We start from the raw sequence: 26,393 nt of genomic DNA on the forward strand, positions 1-26,393 counted from the left end.
AAAAATAAGATAAGATGAGTTTCCATTTGTTATCAAATATCTTATCAAGGCGCTGATTCACACGTTCGTTGCCATATCCTCACGTCTATTCGAGCATTATTCACCTACTTATTTCATCTACAGGTGTTTTCTAATTATATACTCTCCAACGTGTATAACTCTGGTAAAATAAAAAATGTGTTCCAAAAAGTTATTGTGTTATATTGCTATTGGCCTGCGTAAGTATACATTGAAATATATATCAATTATAGCGTCAACTATTATCTCTTTATTACTGATTGAAGAAAGAGAATTTGTACAAGAGTAATAGCGATTCCTAAAATCTTAATTAAATTCTGTAAATTATATCAATTCCAAAAATTGTGTCTTGATAAAATATTATTACTAACAGTGTATACATATTTACAAAATGTGTGAAATTTTTAATTTTAAATCAATGTATATAAAAAATGCAAAATTGAAATAAATGAAAGGTATAAATTAAATTCGTATATTATTGAAAACGTACTTTTATAAATATCAAAAATAATCACGTATCACGATTTTTTATAATTTATTTAAAATTTTAAATATAGTAATCATGGGAGTTTTCATGGATGGAGTTGAAGCGAGACGTAAAATTTTGAAAGGTCGAAAAACAATTACTAGACGTTATTACTGTAAGTAAAAAATATAAAAATAAAAAAAAGATAACATGTACAGTAATTAAATATATCAAATTTTTAGGGGGTACCGCAATACCAGCATGGTCCATAGTAGTTTTGATAGGAATTAGTATGCTACTTGCTGGCGGTGGACTCTATGCTTTATTACAAAAATTTGTAGTTGATAATGCTGATACTGGAGAAAGTCATGCATCGTATCAACCTGCATTGCAAACTGAAGCTAGTTTAGATATCAAAACTTCAGTTTAAATCAGAATTTATTATAAATATAAATCACATTCATCAAATACTTTTATAAAGAAAATTTTATATGAACGCACATATAGTGTGACAATTTATTATTTATTTTTATATAATTCTGCCTTTAACAATGGTTTATTACTTTAACCATACTACTGATTAACGAAAAAATGATGTCCCTATTTGTACAATGATTACCTTCATACCATTTTTTTTTCTTATTAGCAATTTTATAAATTATAATTTATTTATATATGGTTATGTTATCGAAATTACAACAGTTATCATTTAATGCACAGTATAATTGAAAATCAATTGCATGTTATTTTGTACATTTTAATAGAAGAGAATTGATAATTTTTGGATTTGTTGACAAGATTATTCATATTCGATTATTATACAGTGGAGTCAATTATTAATCGGTAAGAAAAAAAAAATCTATATTTTAAAATTCTCTGCGATGATACTTATCAGGATCAAAATATGATGTTACAACAACCCGATTATTAAATTTCCGTCCTGTAAGAGTCTGCTGCGCTTTTTGACAATCAATCACACTATTAAATTCGACAAATACCTGGAATATTAAAAAATTTATTAATATATTTTTAGTTAATTAAAATAAATTAATATTTTAATCTATTAAAAAAACATACTTTCCCGCATCCGGGTACGTCGACACCTTCTATAGGTCTGGGTATTTCCACAGATCGAACCACACCATATTTATTACACTCTTCTTTGATGTCTTCCAAAATATCTTCATATTCCTCCTCTTCCATTAATTCTTCAGGAGTTACCATATTTAGCAAGCAGAGAACCTATGTATGTATAATAATATATTTTAATTAAATATAATGCAAATATAATAAAAAAATAATAAAAATAAGAAACCATAACTCAAATGATTCTACCTCAGTAGCTGGTCCACTTGTGCCCACCATTGACAATCCTGGCACCTGAATTTGAACAGGAGCTTGTGCACCAATCATAGGATTCTTGGCACCAACGCTAGCCCGTTGAACGATTAGTTTCTTGTCTCCCAACTGCATTCCATTTAATCCAGCAATCGCTTGATCAGTCATTGACACGTCGACATACTCGCAGAATGCATAACCCTTGGATAGGCCTGTAGCTGAATCCTTTACTAGATTGAATGCTCTCAATTGTCCAAAGCTCATCAGTAACTCCTTCACCTGTATTGTAAAAATGACATTATTTATTTAGTCATGCAATATCAACATAATTCAAATTCATATAGACTATGCAACTTTTAATTCTATTACACTTCTCGACATAATAAATACAAATATTTCTAATTATCACAACAATGTAAAATATAACAATTGAACACGTTCACTGCATATCGAAAATGTAGGATCCAGTGAATTTTAAACATATTTCGATCAGAAACTGTACTAGATTAATTGTTCATAAAAATGTAAGACTATAATAATCATCATCATCAGTATTGTTGTGCTTCTTATTAGTGTCACATCTATATTTTCAGGAATAAGATTTTGCAGTTGTAAATAAAAATATGATATACATAATATGAATAGGTATAAAATAAAATATGAATAAAAGGAAAATAAAAAATTATGTCACTTGATTGTAAGTCAACAATAATACAATAATTTCTGCAATCAGGCTAGTATAATCGAAATGTTGCGATAGATTCCTAACATGCAACTTGTACACATTTTATAAGATTTCGAATACAACTAGACGATACACAGGCGAACGTGTTAAATATCACTACATACTTTGTTTTATTTTTTAAGATTAAAGTATAAAATTTATTTATATCAATAATTCATTTATAATCAAATTAAAAAATCATGAATATTATGTCTGATCTGAAACTTCAAAATGATTTTGAAATATGAAAGTAAGTTCCGAATTTTAACGTGAAACTAATATGAAAGTTGCATAATCCAAAAATAATAAATTTACTATAATTGCATATGTATTATATCTCGCCTACTCGAATTCCGTACAATATCTTCACTTAATGTCTTTCTTACATACAAAAGTTTTACTCCAGTCTGGAACAGATCTTTGTCAACGTTTTGATCAGAACACTCTTGCTCTTCAAACGTGGATTTCCCACACGTTTATTTTAATTTTCTCTTCAAAAAAACATGTACCTTAAAGTTACTTACATCTTTCCATTCCCAAGAAGTAACTGAAAACTCTGAGGCAAAGATAACAGCATGTTGCATTTAATGAAATCTTGTTTATCTTCATTTTTAGGAGCCAAAACTCCAAAGTAATTGTGATGTACACAACTTTATGTTTATAAACTCTTCAACTCATGTCATCAAAATATATAAATGTAATCTCACATATGTATGTTGTCTGAGATGTTATGTGATATTATACCATAATCATTCTAGTACTATATGGTATTAACTATCAGATGCATATATTTGGATATTCTTATTATTCAGAAGGTTAAATTACTATTATTTTAAGTAAGGATAGAAATAATGAGAAGAAAATTTCCTATTAAAAATCCTTGAGGAATATTATGTATCAGTCAGTGTTACCTATTATATTATTAATCCTTTCGTGAGTAAGCAACACGCTATTATCAATAAAAAAAACTATCCAATTAGAAAACGCACCATTTGTTTAGAAGAACCGAGATCTTCTGAAAGGGCTGCAAAAATCGCATAAGCCCAATACGAAGGCATGAAAATGATATAAGTACTTGCCTCGAGGGACTGGGCTAGCCTCTCTCCAGGCAGTGTGGTATTTTGTCATGTTCAGTAGTAGTAGTAGTGGTAGAAGTAGTGGTAGAAGTAGTGGTAGTGGTAAGCAAATGCTTTTGATCGGCGCAACCCTAAGCTAAGAAATGGGGAGAAAGGGCACTGGTATCAGTCCACAGTTACTATATAATAACCAAATGGTTATATTTTTTTGATTGTATTATTCCAACAATGTACCACTTTAATAACACAGTATTAACTTTTTCCGGCGTTTAAAGTTCACATGTACCGACTTTTATTTTTCTTACTTTCTCTTTGCACTTTGTCTTTGTATTAATGCACATTACTGATACTTGAACACATAAGTTCATTCGCGTAACCTGTAAACGTGACAAGGCACAAGGACGAAGAGCTGTAAAGCCTGTAAAAGCCTGTAAAGAAAACAGCTGCAAGAGAAAAGATACTCCTGAAAAGAATAGGTGCCAAAAGACTTGGAGCTGTTACCAGATGCACATAAGATTATGTGTTGACCCTGTAATCCCATCAAGACAAAAAACAAAAAAAGCTGATGTACTAGATAAAATTGATTGGTTTGTCTGTTGTAGTCCTAAAAAATCTTTTTGTATGTAACACCACTGCATGAAAACAGATTCATTCTGTAAGAGGTTTCAGATGTAAAAATATGAAGAATCTTTACTTTCGAAGAGTTTATCACCTAACAATTTTGCATGATTGTTTTGAGTACAACTATTCCTCTTCTCCCCTCCTACCCCTTTTTCAGTCACTTATTGAAAAATTTCGTATTCCCTTGGCTGGGTCCACGATGTTCCTAAAAGGACTGTAAAAGAAATGCGACTGCTGCGACTGCATGCCATCTGAATGCTGCAACGCCTCTAACCAATTTCCTATCCACTATCTAATTATGACGCTTCGAGAAGAAATACGAAAGACGAAATTCTACATTGCCCTTTTAGACTTAACCAAACACACAATTGGAATTAAGATCCAAGCCACCTAGCTAAATAAAACCTAATCGACGCTGGAATCCAATGGATACACATACATACCTCTATGGCATTTGAGTAGATGACACATCTTCGTAAGTTTGATCTCCGCTAAATAGCTAAATACCTATGTAATAATTTAATCCTTTGGTATAACTCACAATGCTGAGAATTAGCAAAGTAATTCTGCAGCATTGTTATACAGCGAGGCAGTTGTTTTAATCTCTGATGCCATTTGAATGTATACTTAATAATATTTACTACGGCTTTTGTAAAAAATATTGAATTAATATAAAATAGATTTTAATGTATATGTAGACATCAGTGAATAAGAACTGCTTCCAAAGGTGTGCAATTAACAAAACTGTGTCATAGACTTGTTTGCATACCTGTTCCTCATTCAAGTAATTGGGTAAACCACCAATGAAGATCTTGTGAGGAGAATCTAAAAAACCAAAAATTACATTATATGCTTTATATATAATATTAAAAATAAATTTTTATGTAAAGCACACATAGAAATATGAGGAGTATGTATAAAACATACCGGGAACCGTACCTGGCACGTTCATACTTGGATTATCAGTCATTCCTGGCATTGGTTGATAATCATGTGGTCTTCTTATTTTTAAACTTTGCCCTTTGAAATTAATACCATCAAATGCCATAGCCTGCGTTGTTTCATCTATCGAACGGAACTAAAAGAAATTTTGTGAATGTTTTGTCGTAAAATTATAAAAATTATAAATTACAAAACCGTATTTTCAAGTAAAGTTTGTTGTACCTCTAAGAAAGCAAAGTTTTTATCTAAATTGATCTGACACGCTAATACTGGATTTCCAGCAGCTTGAGCAAGACCAGATAGATGCATTTGTTGGTTAAAGAACTCCATCATTTCTTCTTCAGTCACACCAAATGGAATGTTCCCTACATATAATCTCCTTGCTTGGCGGGTTATTGTACTACCAACAACTGGTACAGCAGCCTGTGGTGTGTCTGCCACAATATTTGCAGGTATTTGTCCTGCAGCTTGCATAGCTTTATACTGTTATAATTTAAATTACAATTAAATAGAAATCAGTAGAAAATCTAATTTACCTTTACCAAATTAAATCAAATTTCATATATTACCTGCAAAGGAGTAATATGTTCAAATCCAGGTGGTGGAACATCCCAATAAAGAGATGGCTTCCTCCTTCTAGAACTGCGACTTTTTTTAGGTGAGCTACTTCTTTTTCTATCTCTTCTATCTTTAGAACGTGAGCGAGAACGTTTTCTACGATCTCTACTACGAGATCTGTGTCTTCTATCACGATCTCTATCCCTGTCCCTATCTTTCTCACGGTCTTGGCGGTCTCGATCTATTAAAATTGTAGATACATATAAATGTATATAAAGATTGATTTTAAATTGTCATTATTAATAGTAAAAGCTATTTATATAATCATTAATGTATAAATATAAATATAAATTTTTTAATGTATTTTATTTAATATTTTATAGACAAATATTGATCATAATCTGTCCTTTAACAGCAGATTTGAAGTTTTATATTTGATTTTTACTTACAAGGAATAAAAAACAAAAACTAAACAGTATATAGATGTAAGTATACATGAAGAATTAATTCAAGAAATTAACAATTCAATTGATAAGATGGATCAAAATTCATCAAGAAGTTCAGAATGAAATAAATTCCATATTGACCAGTTTGCATCAATGCAAAAAGTGGTCATTTTGAAAAGATTTACAGATTTTCAACAATTCTAACACATTAAGGAATATTTTGTATGTACAGACATATTCATATACATTCAATATTTACCTATAACAAAGCAGTTATAAACAAACTTTATATAGCATTTTTTTCTTGCAAATTCACTTGCAGATTATCCGAAAAGTAGAAAATATTCTGTATATGAATTATTATCTGCATATCTAACGTGTAATATACGTATATATGTTATATATGATTAATAACTACGTCTTAATGATCAAAATTACAATTCTAAAAATTAATTATTTTCCTAATGCAAAAAAAAGCAATGTATAATTATTAAAGTTAAACGAAATAATTATTAAAGTAACACGATGTTACATATAATGAAAAATGTACCCATAAGAATGACTTCGTGGATGCTTATTTTCAGGTTACCAATAAATTCACACGATCTTGCAAAAAATACTTAATTGTTATTTTATACACAATGAAATTAAGTAAACGTTTGATAGTTGAAGTTCTTTTAAGCGGAATATTGAATGAAAACGCTTCAAGATATGTTTACTATCTTGCGAGTTCTCCGGCCATTACGACCAACCGACTTATTTACCTGACTGTAACGCGGGAACAATGACGAAAGCACAGTATGCTTAACGAGGATCTCTAAAAAGACTTTCATAGCACTCACCTCCATTATAATCTTCGCCCATTTTTCTGATTTATTACTTAGAACGTGATTTTATCTTTAAAAAAATAATGATATAAATAACAACGAAGCTAACAAATGTCAATTACTGTGAAACCAAATTTTGATTCTAAAATGGCGATAGACTATGTAGATGTAGCTAGTGGATAATTATCTTGATACAATATCTGTTTCCAGGTGGCGTAAAGTTCAATTGGAATTGATTTCTCTGGTGCATTATAGCAACGTTCAGACTTAAATATTAATCACCAAATAATGTACATAAATTGACAATATGAAATTTTCCTATGTTAAAACATCACTAAAAAAGCTGTCAATTGAAAAAAATTTCTATTTTTTATGAGGATAAATATATAACAAATATTATCTAGTACTATCTCATTGTCAGTTAAAAAATTGAACGCTAAACTAATACTTAATTTCATGTTAGCCAATGGAATCAAATCAAATAAATAACTAGATAAATTTAAAAAAGGCTTGACAATTTGATAAAAAATTGCTAGAATTTCTATTGATAATTTTATTAATAAAAAATTCAAAATTTCTAACAAGATATAATAAACTATTGAATAAAAACAGAGAATAAAATTCTTTTTTTCAAGCATTATAAAAAATTATATTTTATGTAATATATTACACTATGTTACCAATTATTTCTCTTGTCTTTCTTTTTTTCTTGTTTTTATCTTTCTTTTAAATAATCGCTGTTTGCTACAAAAGAAAAATTCCATTTATATTTTAGTATTTTTAAATTTAAATATCCTAATCTTTGTAGAAAAAATACAAAATGTGAAATATTTATAACGTCGCTGTAAAATTCTTCTAAATCACCACTCGTGGCGCTTAGATAGCGATTCAGTTTGAATTGCTCGAAGACTCGTATTAAGTAAAGCTACTCCTTGTATATTTCAAAATGTCCTAGATAAACCCGAAATGAAAAAAAATGTGAAATCCATAGATTTATTTCGAAGTTATGATAACATGGAAAATAAGACGGTATTGGAGGAGCGACTGAGAAAAGCAGCCTGTGTTGGTGATACAGACGTTGTTCAGGAATTACTAAATTTAGGCGTCGATGTTAATGCACGACAGTCTTATAATGGATGGTATTTTTTCCTTGATTTATTATGTATTATCCATATTTTTTGCGTTTGTTGCAAAAAGTATAATAAGACTAAAACTATGCAATGCCTTTTCTTGTATATGTGTAATAGACTATATCAAAAATGTCAAAATAATAACATAATTAATATTTCTTTCTCAAGGACTGCTTTACATTGGGCATGTAAAAAAGGATACTTAGATGTAGCTGCCTTGCTTTTAAAGAATGGTGCAGACAAGAATATACGATCTGATATTGGAGAAACTCCAGCATTTCTGTGTAACAATCCACAAATCTTGCAACTTCTAGACATGCCTCTAGCTATACCAAATGATTCTCCAAGAGTGTTAAATGAGCCAGCAATACATAATGTTATGCCTAAATATATAAAAAGTGATTATGTGCATGGAAGTGTAGATTCAGGAATTCCTAGAATAAGAAATAATGGTTTATACCAAGATGGTAAGAACTTAGTAATTTTTATATATGGGTAGATCAACATAAAGGAACTAAACATTAATTCTATCTTTATATTTTAGAATTAGTATTAAAAATTCGCATTGCTGATGCCCCTGACCCAGATTTCATAGAAATTGAACTCCCACAAAATGACTTAACATACCAAGCATTGATTCGGATATGTTGCCAAGAATTAAATGTTGATCCCAATCAAATTGTAAAATTAAGAAAACTGCCCAACACTAGGTTGAGGAAAGATGAGGATATTCAACGACTTCAAAACTTTCAAGAAATAGAAGTTATTACAAATGCTGCAAACACATATAAATATATGCAAAATACAAATGGTATTCCAACAATGGGACATTCAGGAATAATAGCAAATCCTGCAAATGGGTACCAAAGTATTTCTAAGAAAGATCAAACTATTTTATACTAATTATTGACGTTATACATTGTTTTTCTTCTCTTCGTATGTAATTAAATGAAGAAAACAAATATTTAAACACAATACAATATATATACATTAAGTATATAAAATTTGAAGTGCAATAATTGAAAATTTTAAATATAACGTTTAAGGTAATAATAAGTAGAAGATAATTTTTTAACTTTGTTTACTAGATTTAATGAAGTAATAAAAAAATAATTACAATTTTTATTTGTTTTGTTAATTTCTCTTCTAAGGAAGAATCTCTTCATTTTCAATATGTACGTCTCCTTCAGGAGTAACAGTTACGTTAGCAACATTCTTTATAGTAGTAAGTTCTCCTGACACATTACGATATGCTTTTGGTCTCTTAGGTTGGACTATTGGCACTTTAACCAAACATTTATTTTCTAAAAGAAACAAAAAACTCATGTTACATATATGTGTATGTAAAAATATTTTTATGAGAATTTTCCAACAAAAATTAAAGTTGAATGTACTTAATAACAACTTACTTAATGTTGTATATATAGGAAGACTGAGACTAGAAGATGTCTTAATACGAATAGAACGAATATTAACCCAACCTCCTGGATAATTTTTAGATAAATAACTGCATGTTGCTAGTATATTTTCTAGAATTTGTTTCCTTTCCATAGAGGTATGTCCAATTTGAACTATATGAGTATCACCACAAGAATGTATCTGCATAGCAGTTTTCCTCAAAGCATAATCTATTTCATGTTTTAAATCTTTACTGTGCATTCTGATGGATGTCGGTAATTTCCTTTTCTTGTAAAATTCTTTTCCTAATAAATGAGATAAATGACCAGCTATTTTTCCATCTACAAGGAAATGATCATAGCTACCAACAAGCTTTCTCTTTAATTCATATTGATCATATTCAGTTTTCACTTGATTCATTGGTATTATAGTCTTTATTTTTGTACAATTGCAATTACGTAACAAGTCTGCATAATGTTCTATTGTTGGTTCATAATCCTTTCTTCTACCTTTCTGAAGATCACCAACAAAAAGTGCTACTTCGTCACTTGATGACACTATTGAATGTGGTAATAATCTATAAAATAAGTTGATTAATGAGGGACTTTTTAATAAGACTAATTATATTGATTATAAAAAATATACATCATTTGTGACATCATAATCATAGTTCCTCATGAGGACCGATTGGAGATTAAATATATATATGTATGTAATCATTTGTCATTCTATATCCTATATGTGTATACATATAATATGTTCAAGATTTAAAAATAATATTTTATCTATCTAAATAAACAATAATATATAAACTTAAACTTACATTCTCATACATCTTTTTGGAGTTTTAGGTACTCTAATACATGTTACTTGCACAAATATTGGTTGATTTTCATCATCAAATAATGCATTGTTATTTTTCAATTGTTCTTCAGTCAAATGATTGATTACACTAATGCATTGTAATATATGTTCCTTTGACAAGTCATTCAAATCTATATAATCCAAATTTTCTTCATTATTAATGTTATCTTCTCTTTTTCGCTTTCGTGATTCTGTAATTTTAGAAATTGCTTTTGCATGTGAAGTAATTTTTCTCTTATTTTGTACTTTATCTTTCCCAGAAGATTTTAATGTACGTTTCAATGCTTCACTGGTTTGGTTAATTTTATTTTTTTCATCTTGCAATTTTTTATTATTGTTTATGTGGTTCTTAACTTTTTTTGTACTCTGTGCACTTCTCAATTTTGATGATCTTACGTGCTTTTTAATAATTTTACGGGTAGTTACCATGTTGCACTAATAAAAATTATATTACCTTCTCCGAATCTGAAAACGGAAGCGGAAACAACTTTATTGACAATTTTCTTGCACCAACTTGCGTTAACCATAGATCACATGCGAGTAAAGAAAGTTCATTCATTTTTAATTTCTCATCCAGAGTAATAGAAATATATTTTTTAATCTCTTAATAATAAAAATAAATTATTCTAGTATTCATACATATTTAGTAATTACAAATTATTACAAATTGCATTTATGCCTATAAAATAAAAAAGGTATTTATGTATTCATGCATAATTAATAGAACAATTACGTATCGCTTAAGTATGACTAAGTTTCTATTAAAAGAAATAAATATATTGGTTAAGAAGTTATCACAGTTTTAAATAGAAGAAGAAAATGAAAAGATATAAAAACTCAAAGAAATTCAAACTACTTACGCTAAATATTATCTTTACTAACAAATCAATTTACTTGAATTAAAATAAAAAAAAAGTATTGTAAGTATTGTAAAGAAGTTTAACTGATATATGTATAAGTATGTAAGTAATTTTAGGATTGAATATCAAAATTTTGATTTATAAAAACAGATATATATTTCTAATAAATTAAATTAAACTTTCATATCATTGTACATGTGAAATGTATTAGAATTTCTATATATCTGCCAAAATATTAACGTAATAAATTAAATTTGTTTATTACTGATTTATATATTTTTATTATATAATTAAAATTATTTTTAAATAATTCTATTTAATGACATATATGTGTGTGTGTGCAAATAAATATTTTATGAAAATATACTGAATATATTTTTATTTAGAATATAGTATACTATATTCTATTTAGAATATAGTATAATAATGTAAAAATATGTAATAAAAACTTAAATTGTGTTTTCGTTACGAATATTTGTGAAATAAACAATAACCGCGAAATTTGAAATGCAAAGACAACGTGTATTCTTTAATGTGTACACACTAGTATAAAGCCAAATCAAAGTATAGTAAGAGTTCTTAAATAAATATAAATTATATATACTTAGATTTCATTTGTTGATTTTTATTTAAATGAAATATGAATTTATTAATAGATTCAAATTTTTCTTGAGACAGTAGCAAGGGACACGATGTTTTGTCACCGCTGAGGATAACGTTTGTAACTTACTACACCGGACCGTTACACTTGGTTAACCAAGACAATCGAGATCAACGATTACTTGTGCAACATACGTCAAAGGTAGCCTCGGCTATTGGTCAGACCTGTTTCTTTCTTCTAAATATCGTTTCATCCTTCACCTGGTTACATTTTATTAATCTTCATACCATCAGTAAAAATCTGTATTGTTTCAACGTTATCGTAACAGCGTTTGAATAATGCGTCTCGCTAATTATCAATTTCGCTTTAGTTAAACAGTTCGTAATTTGAAAACGGAAGTGACCCCAGAAGGATCGTGATGAAAAGATTCACGAACGATGACGATAAAAGGCTGATATGGTTAATATTTCTATTATCCACATTCTATTATCAGAACAGCCGGAAATATAATGCGCGGACTTCTACGATATTCGAAACGATTGTTACTTTTGTGCGTTGGTTTCACGATTTTCTGTATGATTCTTGTTACTTTTTTCATCTTTCTTGGTAAAAAGGATAATAAAGAAGTACTTCAGGAAAAAACGAAACATGAACAACGAATAAACAAGGAATTATTAAGAAATGAACGGGTAAGTCCGTGTTTGATTATATTAATTTTTTTTTTTTTTTTAATTAAATTATTGTAAAATTGGAATAGTTTATATGTTGTTTGCACTGTTGAATAGAAAACGTTAGTAAACTCCATAGAGTCTCTATTAGCACTTATGTATATAGTATTGCTAATTCGCGCCTTTATTCATATCAGATTAGTACGACGTCTGTACTTGGAAGATGGCTCTTGTCTTCTGAAGGAAGTTTACTACCACCGATAATAAATAAGAAAAAAAGACTGTATTTGATTTTAATTTGGAAACATGGGAAATTTTTGGAACGTAGACACATCAGACGTTTTACGAATAATAAGTTATTAGAAATATTTTTTACAAGATATAAATATGTAGATAATTATTCGCAATAGTGCTCGGTAAAATTGCAATAAATCAGGTTTTTAAATTATATAATTTTTGCAATATAAAAGTAGAGAGAACAAGATATGAAATAAATTAGATATGATTATGATATAAATAAAAATATTAAATAATGGTGAGATTCAACACTTTTAAAGAATGTTGCGTACGTTGTGATAAATACCTAATTCAATTATACAAATTTCAATTTTTATTAATTTTTATCTTATTTTTTTAATTCCTATAATTTTTATTACATTATTGGTATTGATAAGATATAGATGAAGTACCTAATGTAATAACAAAATTAGATAGATTTACTTATTTAAGTCTTTTATCATTCGTTCATTTCAAGAATAAACATGTTATAAATTGAAACTATATCTGCAGATTAAATTGAAATCAAATCGCAGATTTACGCACAGAAATAATATTTCTTATAAATATTGCGAATTTTAATGTATTTATCAAAAATTTATGCAAAGATATGCAGAATATATACAACATACAAAAATATATAAAATATTGAAAATAGCATATCTGTTATAATATTTAATATCAGAAAGAAATTACTATTTCTTTAATTATATTCATAGAAAAATTAAATTACATAAATATCTCCAATTTACTTATAAGTGTGCTCGATCATTGTTGCTTGCTTAATATTTTCTTTGTAAACAGATTCGGATTATGCTTGAGATATTGAGTGGAAAACAATTCTATTGAAATTTAAACGAGCATTATTGCAATAATACAATAGTATATTCTAAATTATAATTTTGTTTAACTTTGAATTTAAATATAATCTTTTCACATTAGATTTTCACCTTGGGAAAATTGTACAGTGAAGTGTATACTGAGTTATCAATCGGAAGATTTAGATATAGCAGATGCTGTTGTGTTTCATTTACATCTGACACGTGATGTATTGGAATTGCCGATTAGAACACGATGGAATCAAAGGTGGATTTTTTTGACTGACGAATCACCGATACACACTTTTCTCTACGGAAATCAAGAATTATCTAGATATAATGGTTTATTCAATTGGTCGATGACTTATCGAATGAACAGCGATGTGCCGGTACCTTACGGTAGAACGATTTCTACATCGTTTATAAATTCGCCGAATATAAATTTCTCAAGCGATTTGATAAAGAAATCAAAAACTAAACTAGTCACTGTTATGGGTAGTAATTGCGGGGGCACGAATGGTCGATGGAAATATATTAGTCAACTGAAATTGATCTTCGGTAATGATCTTGACATATACGGAAGATGTTTAAATGGTAATACGACCGCATGTCCCGGTCATTTTGATAAAGATTGTTCTGTTTTAAATAACTACAAGTTTTATTTAGCCTTCGAAAATTCAAATTGTAGAGAATACTTAACAGAGAAAGTATTTTGGCATGGTTATCACAAATTAGCGATTCCAGTGATAATGGGTGCGCCAAAGAAAGATTGCGAGCAATTATTACCGCCACATTCGTTTCTTCATGTTAGCGATTTTGCTGATCCAGCAGCTCTAGCAAATTACATTCAGTATCTTAATAAACACAATGAAAAATATTTCGAGTATCACGAGTGGCGTAAATATTATAAAGTAATTAATGAACATGGTTATTTCGGCAGTATGTCACGACATTATTGCCGCGTTTGCGAAGCTCTTCATTATAATTCTCCTGCCGTTAAAGTATACGAGAATATGAAATCGTTTTGGAACAAAAAACGAGATTGTAACATAAACGAGATCTAACATTTTCAAGTTTAATTTATACTGTATTGTTATATCATATAATTTATACTGTATATTATATCATTAGTTGAGTTACTGAATCAAAGTTTTAATTTATAAAGAGAATTTGTTATTTTTTGTTTATAGTTGTTTTGTTTGATTATTGTAAAATATTTATTGTAAATGAATTGAATAAAAACATTAAATACGTTACAGAATCTATTTTTTATATTAACTTACTACAAACAAAAAAATTAAAATTATATAATGTTGATTACAATTTATGTTTTATAAATTGTATTTAAACAAATAGAAAATGTATGTATGTATTAAGTGTAATTATTACGTATAACACATATAAACAAAATATCTAACTAGTCGTAGGAATTATATAACATTCCGATGCAAAACATTTTATCTTGAAAGTATTAGAACTGCATTTGGCACTGAAATAAATAAATAGAAAATATAATTAGGTTAGAATATTTAATTATTTTAATATTAGCGTTGTACGATAAAACAGATTCAAGCATGTTGTGTAAAAATTTTTTTTAACAATATATATGTAAATATTTATACAATAATAAAACATTAAAGTAATAAATTTTTCAAAATGTCATTCATATAGATTTGTGGATATTCCAATGTACAGTATCGCAACTTCAAAATTCTGTTTCGTTACCACGGTGCTAAAACAACAATTTTTAACAAAATACCGTGGAGTTTTTTATCCTATATTGCGCTGTAAAATAAATTGTATTAATCCCTCTATAATCATGGCTTCAAAATGCTTTAATGGACATCATGATCACTACAATGGCTTAACCATTGATTCAAACGAAGAATCTTGTACACCTGAAGTGTTCGCTAGTCGTCTTACAGGTATATAACGTAATATGATAGTGGCAATAGTTATAAAATTTTATTATTGAGTACATTCATAAATTATTACTTATTTTATCAAAATTGAAGGACTTGGCAAAAATTTTTGCTAGGAATTAATATTTGTTTATTGTAATTTTTGCAGCATCTTTACAACAATGGATAGAAAATAAAAAACGCACAATATGGTTCCGTGTACATTTACCGCAATCAGAATGGATACCATTACTTGTAAAGGAAGGATTTAAATTTCATCATGCAAAACAAGAATATGTTATGCTTTATCGATGGTTAGTTACAGATGAAGAATCTAATATACCACATTATGCACACACAAATTTAGGAATTGGAGGATTTGTTTATAATGAGGAGACTGAAGAGATTTTAGTTATTAAAGAAAAATATACAAATCATGCACGCATATGGAAATTGCCAGGTGGTTATGTAGAACCAGGTACATCATTTTCTTACAAATTAATGAATTAGCACAAGAGAATTAGTAATTTAAAAACTTAAACTTGTTGTTGTAAAGAAATCAAATTTATAAATATATGTTTTGACAATTTATGTATATAATTTATGTATATAATTTACATATATAATAACAGTTTATAATAACTTTTATATTTGATAACAATTAATTAATTTTTTCTTGTGGTAGGTGAAAATTTAGCAGATGCTGTAAAAAGGGAAGTTCTAGAAGAAACTGGTGTCCAAACTACTTTCAAATGTATATTAGGTTTTAGGCATGTTCATGGTTATTCGTTTGGCTGTTCTGATATATATATGGTAGCTTATTTATCTCCTGTTAATTGTAATATCAAAAAGTGTGAAAGAGAAATTTCTGAATGCAGATGGATGAAGGTAATTTTTATTATCTATTCTTTAATCTTACTCTAATTTAAAGTTTAATTTAGCATTGTAACTGGCTTTTATTGTTTTAGATAAATGATTATTTAGAGCATTCAGAGGTATCTGAAAATAATAAACAAATAGCAAAGAAAATACTAGAATTTTTCAAACATAGAATGGGAATTGTTGTGAACCAAGAAATACATTTTGCAACAAACAAACCTATTTTTGTATATAGCATATCTAAAATCAATGATGCATAGCAGCACACAAATTAGTTAAAATACGACCAATTCATTTTATAATTTAAAGTATAAAGTGACCTAAAATAACAATTGGAAATTGAAAAAATTAAATTAAAGTTTAATGTTTTAGATATATTTTTTTTTAAATAAAAAAATTAAAATATTGATTTTATTTTAGAGTAAATCAATCAAAATTTTTTTAAATTAATTTACATTGCGTATGTAAATACACAATTCTAACTCGTATAGGATAAATGAAATTTATTAATGTCATTAGACATTGTATTATTATGTTAAACATATATTTTTGAATTAGTTGTATATATTGTTTAAATAATGTAATAATTCTACGTATAATAAAATTGACATATTGTGTATTACACATTTAAATTTTAGCTTCCATATTGCTAGTTATTGATACTTTTCCAAAATTGCGAAAAAAATGAAATGAAGCTTGTAATTAAACTTGGGGGAGAAAAAAAAAAGATTTTGTAGAAATGTTATTAAATATTTGAAAATGGACATTTAGAATAAACGTTCTTTGGAAACCTGGCTTTATGTTAGAAGATATCTTCCTTCAGTTTTGTTTATGTACGTCTTCGTCTTACCTTAGTTAATGATTGACAAGTGCGCAAGGAAAATGGGGAATTACATATTTCGTTAAGGTTAAGGTTATACAATATTATTTTGTTAGTTTGTTTACGATTCAACTAATTTTTCCTACAAGAAGTATTAAGCGAATAACTCAACGAGAATTCATATGTAGAGAAGCGTTCGATAAAGCACAAGATTTGTTGCCAAGATGAGTAAAATGTATACAACCGCCAACCTTTCTGACAAAGAATTAAAGGAAGAAGGGAACCGTCTTTTCAATCTTCACAAATACGAGGATGCTGCACACTGCTACACCAAAGCAATTGTGAGTGCCACTATGAATCTATGCAGGCAAGTTACGACATTGCATCTCATTCCTGCAGATTAAAAATCCAACCCAAGCACTATACTTTACGAACCGAGCGCTGTGTAACCTGAAATTGAAACGATGGGAATCGTCCTGTCTAGACTGCAGACGTGCTCTTGATATCGACCCATGTCTGGTGAAAGGTCATTTTTTCTTGGGTCTAGCTCTTCTCGAAATGGAACTGGTGGATGAGGCAGTTAAACATTTACAAAGAGGTACATACCTATGTTTTTGTTCAAAAATTTCACTAGGTTTTTTTTTTATATGTTCGTTGCGAAGATATCATTGTAATTAAATATTTTGTTCTCATAGTTCTTATAACAATAACATCTGTATTTGATTAATTTTCACGATTTAAACATTTATTTCATGTGATTATAAAAGTAAATGTAAAATGTTTTGCGTAAAATGTTTAAAAAAAGATTTTATTACACGTAATAATATAGTTTCAAGATTGTATTTGTGTACTTACTTTCAGAGATTTTATTTTGTCATTACATGTTATATTTTTAGTGCTGTATATTATATTCATTATATACGTACATCATACATAATATAACTGTATAGAAATATTTTGTGAATATTCTTTTTTATGGTATTCATGGTTTTTATGGCAATGTGAAACTTGTCATTCACATGGTTACACATCTCAAACAACTACAACAACATAGCTGTGGATTTGGCCAAGGAGCAAAAGTTAAATTATGGAGATGATATGACCAGCATTTTAAGGCAAGCGCGAAAACGTTGTTTCCAATTGAGAGAAGAACAGAGAATTGCACAAGATATTGAATTACAATCATATCTCAATCAATTGATAGTAGAAGACGCTGAAAGAAGATTAGCTGCTTTAAAGGAACAAGAAACAGTTAAAGATGCAGATGGTAAAAGTGAAGCAGAAACCTCATCTATCGAGTTCACAAGAAAGAAAGAAGAAATAGAAGAAAAAAGAGATATGTGTATGGCTCACCTTAATGATCTGTTTGCAAAGGTAGATGAGAGAAGAAGGGTGAGTGTATATTTTTTAATCGTATTTAATTTCGTATAAATTAAAGTAAGTATAATATATTATTTGCAATTTTTATAAATATATGAAACAGAAAAGAGAAGTACCTGATTATTTATGTGGAAAAATTAGTTTTGAAATTTTACAAGAACCAGTGATTACACCAAGCGGAATTACATATGAACGGAAAGACATTGAAGAACACTTACAAAGGGTAGGCCATTTTGATCCAGTTACTAGAGTTCGTTTAACTCAGGATCAATTAATTCCTAACTTAGCAATGAAGGAAGTAGTAGATACATTTTTGCAAGAAAATGAGTGGGCATTGTATTATTAATACGTAAAATTAGGTTACTGCCATACTTTTATGATCAATGATTACGTATGTCATGATTACTTTTGGGTCCTATTAATTTACACAAATGTGTATATCATTGCCTCGTGAACAGTAAATAGATCATGTATTTATATATGAAATTAAATTGAACTTTTTTCTATCTTGATTGAATGTATTTAGTTTATTACTTGAACAGTCACATTGATTAATTAAATAAGGTTGATAAATAAAAATTTTAATAACAAACAAATATTTCTTCAGTTGACGATTTTGTGTATTTATATGAAATATTAAAAATAGCACACTCAGTACTCTTAAATAGGATGTTAAATAATATAGGTCATATAAGAGTGTTAAAACTGTATATCTTTTTCTGATAAATAATAAATTTATTGTTTGATGTATAATGGAATATTTTAATATTTCCCAATCAATTAAATAAAAAATATTATTGATTTTGTAATTTTAACTGTTTACTTACATTAATATATAACATATATCTTACAATTAATATATTTCACACAATCTTAAATACATTTAGTTTAGTATATTACACATTCTCTAAAAATAAATATATTTACACACAAATACAATAGATGGACATGACATGTCATGAAATTGATGTATGTTATTTCTTTTTCAAGTGAACAATATTAAAAAAATTTAAAAAATTCAAAAAAAAATTACATTTAATGCAATAATAATAGTAACTCCAGCTACAGCAGGTGGCATATAATATTGATAAAAAGCTGGATAAGGTGCTGCTCCCATTAAAAGTATAATCCAACCTGAGAAACATAATATACTGGATAATACTTGAGATTGATTCTTACGATTATTGGAAGGGAGTTGCACCCATCCCATTGTACTGCATGTCACTAAAACTATCCAGCTTTGTAATAATAAAGGATCTTCGGAAGAAAGTTTCATATCATAACTAAAACAAATTTATAAAAATATAAGAACATTTAACAATTGAATACTTGATTTTTATAATAAGTTGCAAACCTGAAATTTTTTGCCCACACAAGTACAGAAGGTACGGCTGGAATAGCAGTAAAACACCAGAGAATGAAAAGAATAAGATGATTAAATATTTTTTGTCTTGTATTTTCATGTCCTTCAGAATCATCTCTCGCACTTCTGAATCGTCGTATCCAGTTAAAATGTTGTAACGAAGCCATTAATAGTTCTTCTAAGTAATCTTCATACATTTTTGTTAAAGTCAGAAAATACAGAAAAACTGAAATTAGCATAGCTAAACCCCCGCAAGTTGCTGGGATTAAAGATAAAATAAGAATTGCACTAATAAAAGGCAACTGATTTAATCCTCCAAGTAGCCAATCTGACCATGTTGTTGAAAAAGCTATTGCACGAGCTAGAAATCTAAAAAAAAAAAAAATGATAAATTTATCCACAAAATGTGATATAAATATTGATATAATTAAAATTTCTTACCTTACAGCAATGTTATGAGCTACTGAACCAAGGAATATAATAGAACAGCATAGTCCAATGGTAAATATGCAAACAATTGCTAAAGCAACTAAACATTCAAACATTAAATCATAATAATATGATAGAAATACCGTAATTACTATTATTGGAGTTTGTTTAAGACCATGATCAATTCTGGTAGATAAAAACAGTAGAAGTAAACTAATAATCGTTGTATACAATAGATACCAGCGATCTCTAACAATACAAGATATTCGATCTATAATCCCAGCTTCTTGAATATTAATTATATATGAACATGCGGGATCTAGAGTTATCCTTAAATTTGGAGAAACATTGTAATATTTATGTTTAATTTGAACTTTTATTGATTTTGGCCCATTGTCCCTAAAATATTAAAATTTCTTTTTATGAAATAATTTTAAAATAAATACAAATTTATTTTAGTTATACTCACATAACTGTAAAAAACTGAATTTGTGTGACTCCAATACTCTCTGGTTCTAATAATTCAACTATTGCATGATGTTTTGGATCTGTACAGTCAGATATTTTAAATTCGACAGTAACAACATCCATAGCATTATCAAAATTTGCATAATATCTAACATGTCCTAGATCAGACTTTTGAATTCGAGGTTTTATAAATACATTTTTCAATAAAGGAAAAGTACTCTTAACAGGTACAAGTCTTGTATTATAAGAATACAAATCAACATTTATTGTAATATAATTTTCTAAACTATCTGGTGTAATTTTTATTATAATATGTGTTACACCAGGATATTTTATTTCTTGGAAACTTAAGTCAACAGTTTTTCTTAAGCGATGTAAAGGATCTGGCAAAATTCTTGTTCTATTTGTCAAATTCCAACCCCAATTACTAAATTAAAAACAAAATTATACAATGATACTTTGAGTTTGTTATCTTTACTTTAAGACAATAACCTTTATATTAATTATATTAATTATAATAATTAGTATTACCAAACTCTTGATTGTCCTTGTATACTGGATGCAGTACATGCAAATAACCAATCCTTAGATTCTAAATTTATGGTATCAATAGTTAAATAATCTGGTTGTCCATTCAATCTGATCATAAGATAGACAAAGGATGTCTTTTTAGGCAAATTTTTATTAGACCATGTATAATGCCTTTGAATATTTTCTATCCATATTCCACCAGGTTCAAATTGCATTGTTTCATTATAAGAATATAATCTTTTTCCCGAAGCACGCTGTAAAATTAATCGTTAATTCAAATATTTTTATATATTAAAAGTAGATTAAAAGAACTTTCTTACATGATGAAAGTGATATGACAATGCTTGCATTCTTTCCTTAGCTGTAGAGGCAATTTTGGATGGTTTTTGAGTATAATTAACAGAATCAAATAATGAACACACAATAGAAAGTACTAATTGTTTACACCACAAAATACTCAAATGGTCAGTAGATTTCCAAACATCTGGTATAGTATTGGAAATAACATTAATATCAGCTGTAGGATCTAAAATTTGAGTTGAAGTTATAAGTGTATCTCGTGGTCCACCTCCTATTGATACTACACTTGTTCCTGCAGCTTTTATTTCACTTAAGCGTTTTTCTAAATTTTGGTAATAATTGGCGAAAGTATGGTCTAATACTAAAGTAGGTGTATGAGGTGTAGCCAAAGTAATAATAATGCTGGCAACACTAGCATTTATATTTGGTGTCATTACAACAGAACCTTTAGCTATAATACCTCCCTAAAAATACAAATATTTTAATATTTTTATTAAAATAAATCTAATATTATATTTACCATTGAGTGTCCTATGAGAATAATATTGTCCATCTTAGTTTTGTATAAACTTAATATCTTTTGTATGCAGTATGAAACATACATTGTTTCTTCCATCAACACGCCTTGAATTAATTAATAAATTATTACTCTAAACAATACATAAATATTTCAAAAGCTGTAAAAGCGATAATGAAATGACTTAACAAAATTATTATTTTTACCTCCATATAAAGCAGAATAATCCTTGCCTAATGAAACAGTAAAATAATCAAAATGAAATGGAGTTCTATCTTTCAGGCTTTTTCTCAAACTGACAGAAGCAAGAGATCTTACTAAAAACAATAAAAGTATTAACAACAATTCAAGCTGAAATAGCATTTGTAATACATTTTAAAAACCTTGTTCATGAGATCCAACATTGCCAGGTATAAAAAGTACTGGTATTCCTGAGAAATACATCCTTCTAAGCTTCTCGGTAATAAAACCTTCTCCATATGCGTATAATCCATATCTTGGATATTGTTCTTCTATCTCAGTATCCAAAGAGATTCTCTAATATTTGTAATAAATCATAATTATAATTCATATTCTTTAAATTATTATTAGTAGATATATAAATTATCATTACTAGATATATTTTAATCAAAGTCATAAGGTATGTTATAAATATTATTCAACGGGAGAGTAAAATTAATGAAAATATTAAACATTTCATAATTTTAATCATAATAATGCCTAGTTTATAGGTTTTAATCTATCGCATAATTAGCATCAGTTAACATAATAACAGTTATTTAACAAGTAAACAGAAGTAATTTTTTCTTTAAATCATCGTATTGTTTACATACCACGTATTGTGGATATTCAAACATGTATGTCATATCACAAGTATTTTCTTCAAAATCTGTAATATAACGAGCAGCTCCAAGTATATAGAGCAAGAAAATTAACATTAAAAATAAAAAAAGTATAGTATAAATTACTGCAGACTTTATTAGAAACATTTTATCGAATAATGAAAAATATTTTTAATTTTTTGAATGAAGGGAAGCATTACTATTTCGGCATAGAAGTTGGAATAACATGATGTATCAGCTGTTGTATTTAATATAATATAATTTATATATTACATTATGAAAGAATATGATAGAATATAAAGAAACATATTTGTTTTTTCAACATTCGTTTTTAAGATGCACAACAAGGTTATGATACAACAATATAATGAAGTTAGTTAATTATAACGTGTATTTATGTATACTACATCGTCTATGCTCCATACGTATCTTGTTATACAATATGTATAAAAAATAAATTAAAAGAATATTTCAATGCAAATTATTGACATAGAAATATTTTAGTATAATTTATTTAATTATTAAATATAAATATTTTTTGCAGCTGAATATTTTTTGTAAACTATCTATTGACACCTCGAACACATTTTTTCAAATAAAATAGTATAAGTGATGGGAAATAATTTTTTTTAATTAATAACATACTATCACTTTCTGTAACATTTATTCCTGTCATTAGTGATCAATAGAATGTTATCATTATCATTATTACTATTACTGGTATTACCATTGTTTCTGTATTCACAATATATTTCTATATAATTCTAAATCCAATTCATCTTTAGTACTGCTTAGATTGCAATTATTATTTACTTTTGTTTTGATATTATTTTACAAACAGAGAATAAGAAATTTTAAATTTTAAACTATAAAATTACGAAACAATATTTTTTGCAAAAAAGTAGTCAAACTTACCTTTGATCAGTTATTTATCACTTTCGTTATTGACAAATACTAAAAAAAACATATTTCAACTAATTACATACATAAATATTTATATAATTTTTCTTCCGAAATTGGTGGCAATCTTTTTTTCTTAGAATGGGATGTAAAATTAATATTGTATTCAGAATTAATATTATATTAATATTAATATTTCAGATGATTAGACTCATAAATTATCTACCTGAAATTGATTTCTGCAATCGATCTTTTATAAAAAATTTACTTGTGAGAATGTCATGAACTTTGAAGTGAAAGGTCCAATATTGTTTATGCTATATTTACTGCATTGAATTAAAAAAAATTCACTTATGCACATATACGTATATTTATTCACAATATATACAATTTTTATTTCACATAATTGTGCTACGTTTAATTATTTTATTTACGTTTGTATTAAATAAAAATAAACATGAGGAAAGGACGAATAAAATGCATCATATGTTTATAATATGTTTATAATAATAAGTTATATTTATTTATTTGAAAAAATGTGATTATAAGTATATAAAATTTATTGCGCGCTTTAGTATATGTATATAATTTTATAAAATTGGAATAAGATAATGGATTACAAGACTATTTCATACAATCTCGTGCTTCTTCAACTCCATATGTTTAAGAAATTTCTACTTATATGTATATATCTCATTTTTTATGTTCTATAACTAAAACTGTTCAGGAATTTTTTTTTATATAATAATTTCTAATAGTTGATCATAATTGATAAAATGCATTTTAGATAATATGTAACAAGATTTGTAAAAAAATTTTTTGAGCAATTGTGTAAATATACATAACAAACAGTTTGCATAATAAATTTATAAATATTGCTTTTTTTTAAATTTTGAATATAGGTAAACAAATTATAAACATATTAGAGTAAATAAGCTTGTTCTTTTAATAGATGACAGTCACAAATGGTTAGCCTTCATCATTATAAAAATAAAAATATGTTTAATCAGTAGCACTTTCCTTTGATACGCTGAAAGGTTCTGCTACCACCTCTGCACCACAATCAGCTATTACAACATCTTTTGTTGGTCTATCTCTGGTATCAGTATTTACATTTTCAATTTTTCTTACTATATCCTGTAAAATTATTTTTATAACATATTTATTAAGCCATGTAATTCGATCATGTAAAAAAAATTACGTACCATTCCCTTAATTATTTTTCCAAATACAACATGTCTACCATCAAGCCATGGTGTTTGCTTCACAGTAATAAAGAATTGTGAACCATTAGTATCTTTTCCAGCATTTGCCATAGACAACCATCCAGCACCATAATGTTTCAATTTGAAATTTTCATCTTCAAAGCGAGGTCCATAAATACTGCGTCCTAATGAAAAGTATATAGTAATTTTAGTTTTAAATATTTTTAATCTTAATTATTTTAAGTCATTTTATTTAATAAGATTTAAAGGAACCATTAATTTTAATTTCATAATAAACAAAACATAATACACCAATTTTCAAAATAGTGACAAATATGATATCAAACCTCCAGTTCCATCTCCTTTTGTAAAATCTCCTCCTTGGATCATAAATTCACGAATGACTCTATGGAATTTACTACCCTTGTATCCATCTCCTTGAGGTTTTTTGGACAATTCTATGAAGTTTTGAACAGTCTTTGGAACTGTTTTTCCAAACAGTCCAATTTCAATTCTTCCTTCATACTTACCATCAATGTTAATGTCAAACCATACCTACATATATCATACCATATATAATATACAGATTCAATTTTTTTTTTCGTTTAACAGACTTGTAAAATTCTTTGGAAATTATTATTTAGTATGTACGTTTATGTATGCAAATAAAAATTGAAAATTATATTCTCAATTATTAATTTGAAAAAATTTTCGTGACATATGTACAAAAAATAAATCGAAATATAGAAATTTAAGGTACACTTCTGAATTGGAAAATAAAGGAGATTATTCTGCAATAATGAATCACATTTCTGTTTACTTAATTTTATTTTTATCTGCTTCATTCAAAAGAAATTCTTTGTTAACACATCTGATATTTCATACCGGTGTATTTAATTTGCCTACCTTGTCTGTAACTTTCGGGCCTTTTTTATCATCAGCATTACTGCTCGAACAAAAGATCGCTAGCACGATTCCCACTAATAAAAGCGATTTCATTATTAATAAAAGGAATTTCAATTGAACGGGAATTAACCGGACAAAAACTTTTCAGCGACTGTACACTCTATCAGAATGGTACACAGTCAAATGTGGATCCCTTACGCATGCGCATATAATAGAAATGTGGGATCGTTCGATTGGTTCCACTCACCTTGTATACAACACAAACTTCGCGAGAGAAGAAAATTGCGAAATATTTTATCAATTTCATATTAAAAAATTGGA

General features: G+C 27.6%; 9 protein-coding genes across 19 annotated transcripts; 5 read left to right on the forward strand and 4 right to left on the reverse strand.

Moving 5' to 3' along the window:
- Positions 1-43: 43 nt before the first annotated feature.
- LOC122538595 lies at positions 44-1,531 on the forward strand. Its single transcript, XM_043672820.1, has 3 exons — positions 44-218; positions 576-659; positions 727-1,531. Exons 1-3 carry the CDS (start codon positions 176-178, stop codon positions 912-914), a joined length of 315 nt encoding a protein of 104 aa, XP_043528755.1. The 5' UTR covers positions 44-175; the 3' UTR covers positions 915-1,531.
- Positions 992-7,216, reverse strand: LOC122538594 (splicing factor U2AF 50 kDa subunit). Of its 3 annotated transcripts, none has more exons than XM_043672817.1 (8): positions 7,032-7,216; positions 5,755-5,984; positions 5,408-5,668; positions 5,171-5,321; positions 5,013-5,068; positions 1,820-2,101; positions 1,562-1,726; positions 992-1,482 (listed from the first exon to the last, which is right to left on the reverse strand). In XM_043672817.1, exons 1-8 carry the CDS (start codon positions 7,051-7,053, stop codon positions 1,351-1,353), a joined length of 1,299 nt encoding a protein of 432 aa, XP_043528752.1. In that variant the 5' UTR covers positions 7,054-7,216; the 3' UTR covers positions 992-1,350. The 3 variants fall into 3 exon arrangements, with proteins under 3 accessions (XP_043528752.1, XP_043528753.1, XP_043528754.1); XM_043672818.1 differs by having other exon boundaries at positions 5,183-5,321; positions 7,032-7,215; XM_043672819.1 differs by lacking the exon at positions 7,032-7,216 and adding an exon at positions 6,740-6,973.
- A 676-nt stretch (positions 7,217-7,892) lies between these two features.
- Positions 7,893-9,270, forward strand: LOC122538593 (ankyrin repeat domain-containing protein 40-like). The gene is made up of 3 exons (XM_043672816.1): positions 7,893-8,155; positions 8,315-8,613; positions 8,691-9,270. Exons 1-3 carry the CDS (start codon positions 7,983-7,985, stop codon positions 9,047-9,049), a joined length of 831 nt encoding a protein of 276 aa, XP_043528751.1. The 5' UTR covers positions 7,893-7,982; the 3' UTR covers positions 9,050-9,270.
- On the reverse strand, positions 9,211-10,910 carry LOC122538591 (ribosomal L1 domain-containing protein CG13096-like). Of its 2 annotated transcripts, XM_043672812.1 has the most exons (4): positions 10,762-10,910; positions 10,368-10,599; positions 9,556-10,121; positions 9,211-9,450 (listed from the first exon to the last, which is right to left on the reverse strand). In XM_043672812.1, the coding sequence occupies exons 1-4, from the start codon at positions 10,835-10,837 to the stop codon at positions 9,293-9,295; spliced, it is 1,032 nt and encodes a 343-aa protein (XP_043528747.1). In that variant the 5' UTR covers positions 10,838-10,910; the 3' UTR covers positions 9,211-9,292. The 2 variants fall into 2 exon arrangements, with proteins under 2 accessions (XP_043528747.1, XP_043528746.1); XM_043672811.1 differs by having other exon boundaries at positions 10,368-10,906.
- Positions 10,911-11,288: 378 nt separating this feature from the next.
- Positions 11,289-14,767, forward strand: LOC122538590 (alpha-(1,3)-fucosyltransferase fut-5-like). Of its 3 annotated transcripts, none has more exons than XM_043672808.1 (5): positions 11,289-11,328; positions 11,925-12,070; positions 12,240-12,558; positions 12,735-12,892; positions 13,756-14,767. In XM_043672808.1, the coding sequence occupies exons 3-5, from the start codon at positions 12,379-12,381 to the stop codon at positions 14,693-14,695; spliced, it is 1,278 nt and encodes a 425-aa protein (XP_043528743.1). In that variant the 5' UTR covers positions 11,289-11,328; positions 11,925-12,070; positions 12,240-12,378; the 3' UTR covers positions 14,696-14,767. The 3 variants fall into 3 exon arrangements, with proteins under 3 accessions (XP_043528743.1, XP_043528744.1, XP_043528745.1); XM_043672809.1 differs by having other exon boundaries at positions 11,314-11,328; positions 11,947-12,070; XM_043672810.1 differs by lacking the exon at positions 11,289-11,328 and having other exon boundaries at positions 11,770-12,171.
- A 275-nt stretch (positions 14,768-15,042) lies between these two features.
- LOC122538592 (nudix hydrolase 8) lies at positions 15,043-16,728 on the forward strand. Of its 2 annotated transcripts, XM_043672814.1 has the most exons (5): positions 15,043-15,150; positions 15,303-15,556; positions 15,702-16,010; positions 16,218-16,420; positions 16,501-16,728. In XM_043672814.1, the coding sequence occupies exons 2-5, from the start codon at positions 15,319-15,321 to the stop codon at positions 16,669-16,671; spliced, it is 921 nt and encodes a 306-aa protein (XP_043528749.1). In that variant the 5' UTR covers positions 15,043-15,150; positions 15,303-15,318; the 3' UTR covers positions 16,672-16,728. The 2 variants fall into 2 exon arrangements, with proteins under 2 accessions (XP_043528749.1, XP_043528750.1); XM_043672815.1 differs by lacking the exon at positions 15,043-15,150 and having other exon boundaries at positions 15,232-15,556.
- A 482-nt stretch (positions 16,729-17,210) lies between these two features.
- LOC122538607 (E3 ubiquitin-protein ligase CHIP) lies at positions 17,211-19,361 on the forward strand. 2 transcript variants are annotated; one of them, XM_043672835.1, is made up of 5 exons: positions 17,211-17,318; positions 17,420-17,572; positions 17,631-17,829; positions 18,286-18,623; positions 18,715-19,361. In XM_043672835.1, the coding sequence occupies exons 2-5, from the start codon at positions 17,456-17,458 to the stop codon at positions 18,955-18,957; spliced, it is 897 nt and encodes a 298-aa protein (XP_043528770.1). In that variant the 5' UTR covers positions 17,211-17,318; positions 17,420-17,455; the 3' UTR covers positions 18,958-19,361. The 2 variants fall into 2 exon arrangements, with proteins under 2 accessions (XP_043528770.1, XP_043528772.1); XM_043672837.1 differs by having other exon boundaries at positions 17,213-17,342.
- Positions 19,362-19,500: 139 nt separating this feature from the next.
- On the reverse strand, positions 19,501-23,440 carry LOC122538602 (GPI inositol-deacylase). Of its 4 annotated transcripts, none has more exons than XM_043672829.1 (10): positions 23,053-23,440; positions 22,603-22,756; positions 22,426-22,452; positions 22,223-22,326; positions 21,723-22,166; positions 21,403-21,656; positions 20,873-21,298; positions 20,416-20,802; positions 19,966-20,343; positions 19,501-19,894 (listed from the first exon to the last, which is right to left on the reverse strand). In XM_043672829.1, the coding sequence occupies exons 1-10, from the start codon at positions 23,206-23,208 to the stop codon at positions 19,630-19,632; spliced, it is 2,595 nt and encodes an 864-aa protein (XP_043528764.1). In that variant the 5' UTR covers positions 23,209-23,440; the 3' UTR covers positions 19,501-19,629. The 4 variants fall into 4 exon arrangements, with proteins under 4 accessions (XP_043528764.1, XP_043528762.1, XP_043528765.1 ...); XM_043672827.1 differs by having other exon boundaries at positions 22,426-22,536; XM_043672830.1 differs by having other exon boundaries at positions 19,502-19,894; positions 22,426-22,536; positions 23,262-23,440.
- A 1,416-nt stretch (positions 23,441-24,856) lies between these two features.
- LOC122538599 (peptidyl-prolyl cis-trans isomerase 5) lies at positions 24,857-26,268 on the reverse strand. Its single transcript, XM_043672823.1, has 4 exons — positions 26,073-26,268; positions 25,514-25,721; positions 25,167-25,351; positions 24,857-25,098 (listed from the first exon to the last, which is right to left on the reverse strand). Exons 1-4 carry the CDS (start codon positions 26,163-26,165, stop codon positions 24,964-24,966), a joined length of 621 nt encoding a protein of 206 aa, XP_043528758.1. The 5' UTR covers positions 26,166-26,268; the 3' UTR covers positions 24,857-24,963.
- Between the last annotated feature and the right edge of the window lie 125 nt (positions 26,269-26,393).

The sequence above is a fragment of the Frieseomelitta varia genome, unplaced genomic scaffold, assembly GCF_011392965.1.
Source record: "Frieseomelitta varia isolate USP_RPSP 00005682 unplaced genomic scaffold, Fvar_1.2 scaffold_168, whole genome shotgun sequence".
NCBI classification, from domain to species: Eukaryota; Metazoa; Arthropoda; class Insecta; order Hymenoptera; family Apidae; genus Frieseomelitta; species Frieseomelitta varia.

Bases quoted from the DNA above. Each gene is read 5' to 3' on its own strand.
- LOC122538595 (XM_043672820.1), top strand. From the start codon at position 176: ATGTGTTCCAAAAAGTTATTGTGTTATATTGCTATTGGCCTGC. The intron at 219-575 runs GTAAGTATACAT...TTTTAAATATAG, and splicing joins TTATATTGCTATTGGCCTGC to TAATCATGGGAGTTTTCATG. The intron at 660-726 runs GTAAGTAAAAAA...TCAAATTTTTAG, and splicing joins AATTACTAGACGTTATTACT to GGGGTACCGCAATACCAGCA.
- LOC122538602 (XM_043672827.1), bottom strand. From the start codon at position 23,208: ATGTTTCTAATAAAGTCTGCAGTAATTTATACTATACTTTTTTTATTT. The intron at 21,657-21,722 runs GTAAGAAAGTTC...TTAATTTTACAG, and splicing joins TGTCATATCACTTTCATCAT to CGTGCTTCGGGAAAAAGATT. The intron at 20,344-20,415 runs GTAAGAAATTTT...TTTTTTTTTTAG, and splicing joins GCTCATAACATTGCTGTAAG to ATTTCTAGCTCGTGCAATAG.
- LOC122538594 (XM_043672817.1), bottom strand. From the start codon at position 7,053: ATGGGCGAAGATTATAATGGAG. The intron at 5,985-7,031 runs GTGAGTGCTATG...CAATTTTAATAG, and splicing joins GGGCGAAGATTATAATGGAG to ATCGAGACCGCCAAGACCGT. The intron at 5,322-5,407 runs GTACAACAAACT...AATTTCTTTTAG, and splicing joins AAAACTTTGCTTTCTTAGAG to TTCCGTTCGATAGATGAAAC.
- LOC122538591 (XM_043672811.1), bottom strand. From the start codon at position 10,837: ATGGTAACTACCCGTAAAATTATTAAAAAGCACGTAAGATCATCAAAA. The intron at 10,122-10,367 runs GTAAGTTTAAGT...CTTATTTTATAG, and splicing joins CCAAAAAGATGTATGAGAAT to ATTATTACCACATTCAATAG. The intron at 9,451-9,555 runs GTAAGTTGTTAT...TGTTTCTTTTAG, and splicing joins TCCTATATATACAACATTAA to AAAATAAATGTTTGGTTAAA.
- LOC122538607 (XM_043672835.1), top strand. From the start codon at position 17,456: ATGAGTAAAATGTATACAACCGCCAACCTTTCTGACAAAGAATTAAAG. The intron at 17,573-17,630 runs GTGAGTGCCACT...TCATTCCTGCAG, and splicing joins ACTGCTACACCAAAGCAATT to ATTAAAAATCCAACCCAAGC. The intron at 17,830-18,285 runs GTACATACCTAT...ACAACAACATAG, and splicing joins AGTTAAACATTTACAAAGAG to CTGTGGATTTGGCCAAGGAG.
- LOC122538590 (XM_043672808.1), top strand. From the start codon at position 12,379: ATGCGCGGACTTCTACGATATTCGAAACGATTGTTACTTTTGTGCGTT. The intron at 12,559-12,734 runs GTAAGTCCGTGT...TATTCATATCAG, and splicing joins AATTATTAAGAAATGAACGG to ATTAGTACGACGTCTGTACT. The intron at 12,893-13,755 runs GTTATTAGAAAT...TTTTCACATTAG, and splicing joins AGACGTTTTACGAATAATAA to ATTTTCACCTTGGGAAAATT.
- LOC122538599 (XM_043672823.1), bottom strand. From the start codon at position 26,165: ATGAAATCGCTTTTATTAGTGGGAATCGTGCTAGCGATCTTTTGTTCG. The intron at 25,722-26,072 runs GTAGGCAAATTA...TGATATATGTAG, and splicing joins GCCCGAAAGTTACAGACAAG to GTATGGTTTGACATTAACAT. The intron at 25,352-25,513 runs GTTTGATATCAT...ACTTTTCATTAG, and splicing joins AAAAGGAGATGGAACTGGAG to GACGCAGTATTTATGGACCT.
- LOC122538592 (XM_043672814.1), top strand. From the start codon at position 15,319: ATGTACAGTATCGCAACTTCAAAATTCTGTTTCGTTACCACGGTGCTA. The intron at 15,557-15,701 runs GTATATAACGTA...TAATTTTTGCAG, and splicing joins GTTCGCTAGTCGTCTTACAG to CATCTTTACAACAATGGATA. The intron at 16,011-16,217 runs GTACATCATTTT...TTCTTGTGGTAG, and splicing joins AGGTGGTTATGTAGAACCAG to GTGAAAATTTAGCAGATGCT.
- LOC122538593 (XM_043672816.1), top strand. From the start codon at position 7,983: ATGAAAAAAAATGTGAAATCCATAGATTTATTTCGAAGTTATGATAAC. The intron at 8,156-8,314 runs GTATTTTTTCCT...TTCTTTCTCAAG, and splicing joins CGACAGTCTTATAATGGATG to GACTGCTTTACATTGGGCAT. The intron at 8,614-8,690 runs GTAAGAACTTAG...TTTATATTTTAG, and splicing joins TAATGGTTTATACCAAGATG to AATTAGTATTAAAAATTCGC.